Genomic DNA, 11,914 nt, shown 5'->3' with positions numbered 1-11,914 from the left:
TGGTTTCATTTCTTCTCCCTATTAACAAACCTTTAACAATATCCCAGTGGCATAGAAAATTTGTTTCTTTCAATTTTATTTATATTTGATGGTGTCTTAATTATAAATATGAACTAGTGAATAAAATGCCCTTCATGTTGCTACTATATAGGATGCACTATTTGGGCATTCAACACACGCAAAAGTTTCAGCTGCAATGGTACTATGCCTGGAATATAGGCACTAATTCATGCTTGCAGAGGTAATTACATGGTAAGCAGTAATATTTTTGCTGACTATTTACACTGATTTTCGAGGGTGGCTATCAACACTTACTAATTGATATAGGTTTGTTGTTGGCATACCCATAAAAAAGTTATGGGAGGGATTTTGGGAAGGGCCGGGTGGGGGGGGGGGGGGGGGGCTGATTTTCACTTTAAACCAGATATTAAAGTAACATTATTTTGGTTTTATGTCTTTAGTTCATTAATTATTATCCATCAGATTTTGGTGTAGTTATTGTTAACATAATTATTAATCTTGCTGATACCAGTAGCTACAAATGAAACAAAGTTCCTTATTTCCTTGAAATACTTGTTCTTTTTTTTTTTTAAACAGTCATTTCTACTATAGAGTATTGAATTATTTGTTATTGAGTTGGTTCTTTTTTAATCAAAATGTATGTTTTGCTGTGGGTCAGGTACATTTACAAGCGACTGAAGTTCATGGGTAACCGCTACATATCACAGGCTGCAGCGCTGGTTTTCTTGGCAGTCTGGCATGGACTCCACTCGGGTTACTACATGTGCTTTCTTATGGAGTTCCTGGTCATGAAGCTGGAGAAAGATGTGAGTATTTTCAGTCTTTAAGGTTTCCTTTATTTTACAATCATAATTATTTATATTTTGGATATACTTTTAACTAAATAAAAAGGTTGGGGTTGTCTGTAAAGTCGGTTTACGGACGATAATTTTACGTGATAACGTCATAAGAAAACATTGATGAAAAATTGCATACTTTTTAATTTTCAAATATTATTTACAGTTTTTGCAAATTTAATTTAAATGATTTGTTTAAATATAATATCGAACAATTAGTTATAGAAATAAACTGAAATCAAATCAATGTCTTTAAATTGTTAGTTTGAAATGACGAAATTGGACAGATAAATCAAAATTTTTAAATTGTTGCTTTCAAAAAGCCCGCCTTATTCTGTTTGATATTATAGAAGATTTTCTCGCACAGTGGTTGGCCGGTTCGTGCACGCTCGGCTCAGGCGGAACGTGACAATGAGTCATGCTTTTTCGTGCGTGCAGCCAGCGTTCATCGATTTATAAGACGTTATCACGTCAAAAAATATTTCAGTGTTTAATTCTAAAGACAAACTATGTAACATTTAAATTATTTACAGTACTATATTTATAGTTTTTTGTTCTTATAAGTAGACTGTAATAATACCATAATAGGTTAGGGCAGGGGTTCCCAAAGTGTGCGCTGCGGCGCCCTGGTGCGCCGTAGAAAGTTAAGAAGGGTGCCGTGCAGCGATTCTCTTTACCATTCTCCGAAACCTCACCTTTAGATGAGCTTGTTGTCTCACAAGACCTGTGGACCCTTTTCACAGAACACCTTTCGAAGCTCATTGAATGGTTTTCAAAATACTTTGCCGAAGACGATGTCGATAAATATGCGTGGATTCAAGACCCATGACATGCAAAAGCTCCGCTAGAATATACATCGGAAGAAGAAGAAAGTCTCATTGAACTCTCTTGCGACAGCATCCTTAGTACTAGATTCTCACATGTTCCGATTTGGTGGAGTTTTGGATATCGGTTCAAAATGAATATCCCACTTTAGCTTCAAAAGCTATAAGAATTTTCATTCCTTTTGCAACATCTTATTTGTGCGAAGCTGGATTTTCAGCTGTAGCTGTACTCAAAAGCAAATATCGCTCAAAGATCAATGTGGGGCAAGAAATGTGAGTAGCAGTGTGAAACCTTATTCCATGTTTTGAAAAAATGTGTGAAGATCACCAAGCTCGCCCATTATATTGACTAGCTAGGTAGCTATTGAATTTTATTTTTGTTCTTTAAGTCTCTCTTGAATGTTTTTGTGTTAATTTTATGTTCTTATAAATATAAATATACAGTTCAGATTCATATCATGGATATTTTAATTTTTGCACTTATCTACCTTACTAGTATCATTGTACCTATCTATTTCGACGAGCCAAATAGGTTAGGGCGCCGAGACAAAATAGTAAACATGTATGTGCGCCGCGGACTGAAAAAGATTGGGAAACCCTGGGTTAGGGACATCTACATTTGTGTGGCAAATCAAAGGCCAATGGTGATAAGCATAAACACATTTTAAAATACTAAAATCTTAGTGAAGTGGGAAGAGGTTTTCATGCCTGACAACACCCACGATACACAAACAAGAAACGGAATCGTAGAAACATCACATAACATTTTATTTAGTTATCAACTGTAACTATTTGTTTTTACATATAAGTTACATATGTGAATAAATGAAATTAGTTTGTGAAATAAAATTTTATGAGCCCAGGTCATTGGGATGTGATTTCAAATCAATAATTACAATACGGGGAAAGCCTGAAAAAAGCTAGGAATTAAAAATTGCTTTTGAAATGGCCACCTTATATTTTGCTTAGAGTAGTGAAAATCATCATTTAGGAAAGTAATGCAGCTATTTCTCCTTTTAAGTAAGCATACAATTGTTTTGTGTTTTGTTTTATTGTTTTAGCTGGAGCCACTGTTGGAGAGGAATGGAACTGTGATAGAGCTTTTGAAGCATCCATTAGTTGCGACAGTAGTGTGGATGGCTCTCAAATTGTATACATTTGTATTTATGGGGTGGTGTTTGGCACCATTTGCTCTGTTATCTTTTAGCCGGTGGTGGCAGGTGTATAGATCTGTGTACTTCATTGGATTCATTGTTTTTCTTTTATGGCCTTTATATTATCCTATTGTAAAGAAACTGTTAACACCAAAGAGTTTACAAAAAGCAAAGGAAAATTAGAAATTCAAGATTTTTTCTCTTACAATATTCGTGCTAATATAGGTCACAATTGTTTTGGTATGCTTTGCTTTCAAAAAAAACATTTGTGTAGATAAATTTTGTTACAGATTCTGTATTGTTGCACACATAGCTGTGTAATACATAAATACAAACCAGATTTTCGAGAATTGCCATTTTTACTTTTATGTTGTTCATGATTTAAAACTAAGTACTTAAAAAGTCATATAATATATGTTGTTGCACATATCTGTTTTAAATGAGAAGCTGTTGTGGTAGGTCACTCACTAGTTCCCACATGAAGGAGAATGCAAATGTGTATTTCATTTTTTGGCAATGTTTCAGTGCCACCTACCCTGCTTCCCACTTACTCCTCAAACTTCTCTCTGTCTGCACTATGATGTGTCTGTGCAAACTTCTCTGTCTGCACTATGATGTGTCTGTGCAGACTTCTCTGTCTGCACTATGATGTGTCTGTGCAAACTTCTCTGTCTGCACTATGATGTGTCTGTGCAGACTTCTCTGTCTGCACTATGATGTGTCTGTGCAAACTTGTCTGTCTGCGCTATGATGTGTCTGTGCAAACTTCTCTGTCTGCGCTATGATGTGTCTGTGCAAACTTCTCTGTCTGCACTATGATGTGTCTGTGCAGACTTCTTTGTCTGCACTATGATGTGTCTGTGCAAACTTGTCTGTCTGCGCTATGATGTGTCTGTGCAAACTTCTCTGTTTGCACTATGATGTGTCTGTGCAAACTTCTCTGTCTGCGCTATGATGTGTCTGTGCAAACTTCTCTGTCTGCACTATGATGTGTCTGTGCAAACTTCTCTGTCTGTGCTATGATGTGTCTGTGCAAACTTCTCTGTCTGCACTATGATGTGTCTGTGCTGCTCAGTTTTCACGGAGTTAGCTGAAGCAGGAGCCATCATATAGCAAGACCCCTCACTTACACTTTCCAGGGATACAAAGATAGAATCTAAATTGAGGGAGAACTAAAACTCACCTAATACATAGGTACTTCATTTTCTGTATGTATTTCTTTCTCAAAAAATACTTTACTTTAAAGAAAAAATTAATATATGCTAGCCTACTGATGTACCATCAATACTCAAGCCATGCCCAAAATACATCTCATAAAAACAACAAAAAAGTTTAAGTTTATTATTGGATAGATCAAGTCTTGTATTATAAGGTTGAGTAAAAATGCACAACAAAAATTTAGGCGTTTAAAAATATCTGGAAGAGAATTTACACATCCAAACAAATATTCTAGTTTTGCATTTTAATCTTAATTTTAGTTGACCCCATTATAACTAGTAAATCAATATCATGAAACAAAAATATTATTTTGTAACAACTTAAATTTAAGGCAGTAAGGCACAATTCTTTTATACTGTACACATTGTGTACTGTGAAGAGAGTACTGTTTCTGATTAAGAAAAAGAATGAAAATGTAACTCATTGCTGAGAATTATACTACATCTTGTATACATGTTGCTACCAAAATGACAAATTTTTCACTTGTATTTTAGGCTACAAAAAATTTGTGCAATTTATAACGTGATATATTTTCATTTCCAGTCTTTTGGATGATTTGGTACAACGCTTACATTCATGTGGCCTATATTTGCAGGAATGTTAAAAAAACATTTTTCTGTCTTGGATACTTATCTGTTTATGCATAATTTAATAGTAGTTTTTTAATAGAACTAATGATTTCTTCATATAGTATCCAGTGTAAGATACACAAATAAGGGTTTTGAGTCATGTTTCATCACAAATTTAACTATAGTATGAATGCCTAATTGAGAATATGAATGGGTGATTTTGTGAGTAGTCTATTGATTTCTGTTTCTGTAGATTTGTAAACAGAATATTTTTTACAAATGTGTAAAATGTGTGTTGGGTAACCAGAAAATAATTTGTATCTATCTTATTCACTGCATTTTATTTATGTTAGGGTAGTCTGTTTAAAGGGTTAGGAGTTTTTTATGACATGAATGGTTTGAGAATTTTTATGCAATATTTTATGTTTTGGATATGTAAATAACATACGGTAACTGCAATACAGCAAGTTTGTTGTTGATTGACTTAATTTTGTCCAGTTAAGTGACATTTAGTTTGTGTTATGATGTAATAGGTGAATGTATTTTTTACTTACTTGGTTGTTATTACAGTTTTAAAGTGACAGTCAACATGTATGTGATGTTAACATAAGGCATAATATTTCAGACATAATGCGTAGGTTTTAAAAAAATGTCAACAATACATTTTATTCACATCTCTACAAATATCCTTAAAATCACAATAATTTAGATATAGACGTCTTTTGAATAACTACAAGCCTATCTTGATGGCCTATGAGTCTACTGCTTACTATGAATTTGTGTTTATAAAATTTATGTTTGGCACACTGTCCATGTACTGTAGAACACTGTGTAACAAAACTATGCAAATTTTTTACGTTGTATAGCAATTCTTTGTGTTGTTAAAAATGTTAAAAGGATTAGTTTAGTTTAATTTTTTTGTACATGGAGATAATGAAACATAATATGTGTAGAGACAAAACTTAAAAACCATAAATTGTTGCCTTATACTATTTTTTCCAAACCATGTTCATTTCAATTGTGACAAGATGCCATTTTCTTAAAAAAAATTTTTTTATATGAATGCCTAAAACATACTTACTCAGAAATAACAATTTGCAAGCATTTGTATGTTTCATATAAACATGAGAATTTTTTGTGTAAAACCACTTAGCATGACTAATTTTGTTCCTAAAAATGCTCACATTATTCGAAATCGTGTATTCTGAAGGATTAGTTTCCATAAATAGCAAGGCTAATTTATTTAATGTGTTCCAAAATTGTGTAGGAAAATATACTTTATGTAATATAAATGCATTGAATAACACTAAACTATAAATATGTCACACCATTTATCTTTATATGCCTCCCATCGCACTTTGTATGACAAATACGACACAGCGTAACGGGAGATACGTGGTTATGTACTTTATCGTCAGTCGGCTGGCTGACTGGCTCGCCCGGGCGTGAACTCCAACTCATTTTGTGTACCTTTCCAAACCATCCTTTACTGACAGTGAAACCAATAGTACTGTCCGGATAGTTACATTTTAATTTTTCAATAATTAAAGTGCTACTTCGCGTATAACCACTTGGTTCACACCAATCCTGTCAGGCCAATCATTATTTTTTTCATGGCAACATTTATTTAACAACCTTTTCCACGTGAATCATCTGTTCATTTCTGTTCTGGTATATAATGTCAAATATATTCCCACTAGTACAACCAACAGCATCAGACTTATAAATGGTTTGGTAAGAGTCCTTATTTCATACAATTGTGCGCACAGTTGACTTGCTTCAAAATAAAGTGCGACCAACATAAGCGTGGCCTTCATGACAATCTGCGTGCCGTAATACTTCTAGTTTTGTCTCAAATACTTTAACACTATGCATTATGAGTGATCAAGCACATACAGTTACCAGCAGATGAATGGGTATATGTTGCTTTTGTTTGAGTGAATTCCCTGCCACTGGCTAGACTGAGTTCATGGCCCGGTTTGTGGCCAGGCGACAACGGTACGGCAAGGCGGTATATGCACGGACATAAAAACATTTGTTCCTTTACACTCCATAGCAGCAATTTAACTTGCCATAGCTGATGTTTGTACAACAGCCGATAGCGTAGTCAGACCTGCGCGCGCATCTCTTCCCCCCTTGTTTGGCTAACTGTATGCCACGGCACATCTGTTGTTTACAGAAGTTGAAACAGACTTCGTGACGTATTGCTCTAATTTTTTTTGCCTGCAGAGATTTTGTGCTAACTGAAATTTACAGACGTGTTATTCAAGACTGGGGCAGTAAAATTCACATTGCGCTTAATGAATCCACGCAATCTGAAGATTTGTTAAGTGAGGGATATGTGTATCAATTTTCACAGGCCAAATGGTCCATTTATTTTGTTACAAAATACATACTAAAATTATTACACTCGTTTAATTTTGGGTGTTAAAAAGTATAATTTCAGACTGTGCAATGAAATGCATTTTGGGGTTATTTAGGTTTTATCGCAATTCATCATAAAATCTGTTCCCTGTGATATTTATGATACAGGCACTAATAACTGTGGTAAAAGTGGTTACTAAAGATTAAATATACCGTATTTACCAAAATTAGCTCCTTCCTCAAATAAACTTCACACCTGTAATGGTTATGCCATGTAACAGTCCAAACCTCGGGCTGGCTCAAAATTGGTCCAGCTGTTACATGCGTAATCACTTGAAGAAATTTTGATTGTATGTTGAAATATTGTTTGAGTTTCAGAAAAAAATGTCCATTGGACAACTGTTACTTATTTTTAATTATTTTATTTCTTCTTTATGAAAATTCACTACTCTCACTGGCCACCATTTTCCAACCACAACACAGTTCTCAGCTTCTCACAAAACAAACATCTTAAATTTAACCTATTCTACGAACAACTGTCTTTTCTGCTTACATCGAAATGTCCGTCAATACCAGAAAATAATCATGAATGTAAAATGGCTACCAACTGCAGCTGTTCGGTTTACTGTAGTGAAGCACCATTAACATCTCATCCACAAATGACCAATATCAATGCTACCTTAAAAAGCTTAATAAATAAAATAAATCAATAAACAGCTTAAGAAACACATGCAACAAATTCTCATGTTTCAAATGAAATTTTTATTCAATATCAATATCACTGAAAAAAAAATATTTTTTTTTTTTTTTAGTCACGTTTACGACTTTCCGCGACAACGTACTTTCTTCCCATAGCACAATTTCCAGTTTCCGTATCATTAAAATTTTTTTTCCAGCAACCTTAGATGATTACAATTGCAAACTTTTCGTAATTTTATTTATTTACATACATATTGTCAGATGCACATCAACACTCCATATGGAGATTGCAAGGAATCATTGCAACATCTTTCTCACAAAAACACTCACTTTCAAACTACGTGCAATATGTCGATCGTTCATTCAGCAACAGCAGGTTAACCAACCTTGGAGCTTGACGGAACTTGTGCTGTGCAGCATTGCATGTTGCCAAGTTTTGAATAAGCAGTGCCATGCTTTTTCAACTCACACATTTTATGATAAATTGTGTGCTGATAATTCGGGAAAATACTGTATGTGATAAGTGAACAAGGAATAAAATACTTATTTAATTTTTTGGAACTAACTGAAATGAAAATCATTTTTGGAACCAGTTGTAGATACTGTTGTTTTTGGAAAACAATGGCAGCTTATTTATTAAGATCTGGCTCTTAAAAATTTATAAACATTAAATAAAAATGCTGTCCTTGCATAGATATGTTGATAACTCATCAGACGTATATAATTCGTCACAGCACAAAATATGTGGTCGTTGGGTACTAAGCAATTATTGAAAACATCTACATTATAAGATCACTAGAACATTACTTCTTTCCTTCTTCATAAGAGGATGGTTATTTGCTGCTACCCCCTTCATTTCCTAGAAAGTGAGCCATTTCTCTCTGAAACTAGTGGTCTCCAACTTGAAGTTTACTAGGTTTGGAATTTTTTATTTTTTTTTTTTTAACTTGATACCTGCTCAGGAGAGGAGAAATAACCTAGTAAGGGGGCACATAACTGGCATCTGGCAAGACTGGCACTCTTACATCGTTATGTTGGTTTGTTGTTTTTGAGATTAGAAAGATTATTTGCTGGAAGTAAGTTTAATATAGCTATCCTAACCAAATCAACCGTCCACAATGTTTTAAAGTATTTATAATGTAGCTATCCTAACCTTTTACAATGAACAAAAAAAAAACATAAGATGCACAATCTGGCGTTTGGCTCTCTTGTCTGTGAAAAGAAGGCTTCCTGCAAGTATGCTAGCGCTAAATTATGGTATTGCACAAGTATGCAAGTGTGAAAGTACGCAAGTATGATCCATTTATACCTCTCCCCTGCCATTTCCTTTACTGGTTCTACCACCTCTCCCGGTGCCCCACCACGTACCTAACTATTCCCCTCATGTTATCGGAATTTTTGTAAAGAAGTTCCCTTAAAAAAAAAATTATATGTTAAAATGGCATGTAATATTGTTTTCAGATGGAAATTTTAGTTGGCTAACACACTAATATTCTTCCCCTTGGCATTGGCATCAGTGTAAGAGCTGTGCTGGCATTAAATGTACTTATTTAGAGTTGGCCCTTGTATGTGGTTTTAGTTTGATTTCAGAAGAAACAAAATTAGGTTTGAACACCAACCTTAAAAATTTTTCAACCTAATAATGGTCACTTTTGTTTTCTTTCTAGTTTTTTTTTAAATATAATTAATATGTGTTAATTCAGTATGTATATGTATTTATTTTACTAAGGTGCTTTATCAATGCTATATGCCAGAATGTAAATGCTATAAACAAAATTATAAATATTATTTTTCATTATCTCCAAGTATACATTATGTAGACTTAAGTCTAGTTGTCACTAGAAGTACTGCATTTTGTGTGTGTTGTTTCTGCAAGAAATAAACTTGAACAATTTTTACCTTTGTTTTATAAATGCAGTTAACTTATGTCCTAGAAATATTAAAAAAAATAGTAGTTGAAACCATTCTTACAAACTTTATTGTAGAGTTTCTCAAAACTTTAAAAAATTTGAAGTTACATAATAAAGTTTAGTCGGTAAGGCTCAAATCCTTCAGAAAAGATTAAAAGTTTTAATTATTTAATACACAAGATAATAGAAAACGATAAGTCTAACTGTTGTAATGCTTACATTAAGATTTTTGTCGTTAGGACAGGTGTTATTTTTAAAAATAATTTTCATTGAGTTACTTCAAAATAATAAATACAAACAGGTAAGACAACATGGTGTCCATTGTGGCAGCCAGTGTCATTACATTAAATATTGTTTAAAGTGCTGCAAAAATTAAAACATTACCAGAAAAAATTATTCAGTTGCAAGAGTTGTCAGATGTAGCTACAATGGCAGGGCTGTTCCAATTTTATAAACAAAATCCTTGTTGCAGAGATCAAAAAAATATTTTGAAAATGAATTTTAAAAAAATAGTGTAAATTTAGGTAAAAATTTATTACCATCTTACTTAAAATATCAGTGTTAAATTTCTTGTAACATTAGTTACAAACATTGTTCAGTAGTACTCTATGAAAGACTTGCCGATGCATAAAAAAATATCCACTGGACTTCACTGCAAATAGAGAATGGTGCATTTTACATAGATAAACTGATATGATTTGGTTGCAACCAACAAGGTTGATTTTAAAATAATAAATCTGAGTAAATAAGTGGTGCCTGGCATCAAAGTGTATGTTGACGGCCCGTTTTGATCTTCGAGACTGACTCCCGATGCTGTGGGGTAAAGTGATGCAATGGTGAAACATCTGACTCGCATTCTGGAAGACCCATGTTTGAATTACTGCTTGGCCAGCCAGATTTACATTTTGCATGGTTGTCCAAAATCACTTCAGGCTAGTGCGCTAATGATACCAAAGTCAGCGGAAAGTTAAGCTATGGTTTGTTCTGTTTTTTTTTTCCCTTGACCCTTTAGCATTAACTCATAATTGCACATTATTCCCTTTAAGCTGCATTTTCCCCTTCCCGCTATTGCACATCCTTGAGAAAACAGTTCATCAAATATATGGATATATTTTAGGCTGATTTCATTTTTTAAAAAAAGGAGAATTCTGTGTTATTGTTTTTATGTTTTATGAGATCTATTTATTCATAACTATAGAATAATATAATACAAATATGACACTAAAATGATTTTGACTAATAAAACTTGTACAGTATAGTTTTTAATAAGCAGGTTTTAACTATTCAGTATAATAAAAATAAATCTGCAAGTATTTGTGTGTGTGGAAAATATACCAACTCTTGATGTACAATTAGTTACTATTAACACTTGAAAGATAAAAAAAATTAAAGATTTTTCCAACTTTTTTAGTAATATATACATTTTGGTATGATTTCCCTGCTAAATAAATTACATTTATTGGATTTACTGTATTAAAAGATTAGGTTTTTTTTATTTGAATTAATTTTTGTTATAAAAGACAATTTCAAGATTTTAGTTGCATTTTGGTGCTTTATGGTGTATTAACTTGCATTTTGGTGTTATATGGTGTATTTACATGCTTTTTGGTGTTACTTAAGTTTTATCTTAATTCACCATATAAGCTTGTTCCTAACTACAGTGGATCCCCTGAATTACACTTTTCAAGGGGAAAACTGAAAATGGTGTAATTCGGGGAAAAGTGTAATTGAGGGGAAAGTAAAATTTTACTAAAAACTACATGAAGATATAATTATTCAAGTCAGAGCTTGCTGTAATAAAGTTTTACAACAATAACTATATTATTTTTGTTTGCAATTAACTTTAGTAGTTAATGGCAATCTCAAAACTTAAATAAAAATATGTTATAGGCCTAACATTTAACAACTTGATATTTTGAATTTACATTAAGCAGCAGCAATAACACAAACAAATGGGATGAAATTAACAATATCATGCAAAAATTGTAGACAGAATAAACAAACATTTTAAATTTTCAACTTACCCTACTCAGCTGTTAGACGTACGTACCATAGCCATGGCATCATTAATACAAAGGTATAATGTAATCACACCATCTAGTACTGTATACATATATGTAGTAGTACACTAAAAAAACTAAAAAAGAAACATCAATCACTGCCTCCTAAAAAAGTCAGATATTTTACTTTGACATTTTGACTTGATCCTGACACCCTGAAGGTGAGTTTGCACTTTATTCGAGTGATGAAACACCTCATCACTTCCAGAGACACTGGCTAAATAGCTTCTCACAGTGTCCAAAGTTTGTAGTGGCTGCA

The 11,914-nt window shown here is 33.2% G+C and overlaps 1 protein-coding gene across 2 annotated transcripts in view; it reads left to right on the top strand.

Annotated features, from left to right (window-relative positions):
* The window catches only part of LOC134529839 (lysophospholipid acyltransferase 5), a 51,228-nt gene extending 41,489 nt beyond the window's left edge, over window positions 1-9,739 (top strand). For both annotated transcript variants that reach the window (XM_063364334.1, XM_063364335.1), the window contains 2 exons: window positions 680-827; window positions 2,743-9,739. In XM_063364334.1, the coding sequence (XP_063220404.1) occupies window positions 680-827; window positions 2,743-3,018 (424 nt within the window). In that variant the 3' untranslated portion in view covers window positions 3,019-9,739. The remainder of the gene's footprint in view (window positions 1-679; window positions 828-2,742) is intronic.
* Window positions 9,740-11,914: the final 2,175 nt, after the last annotated feature.

The sequence above is a fragment of the Bacillus rossius genome, chromosome 2, assembly GCF_032445375.1.
Source record: "Bacillus rossius redtenbacheri isolate Brsri chromosome 2, Brsri_v3, whole genome shotgun sequence".
Lineage (NCBI taxonomy): Eukaryota > Metazoa > Arthropoda > Insecta > Phasmatodea > Bacillidae > Bacillus > Bacillus rossius.
The sequence above is the reverse complement of the archived record's forward strand: the minus strand, read 5'-3'. Positions and strand labels throughout refer to the sequence as shown.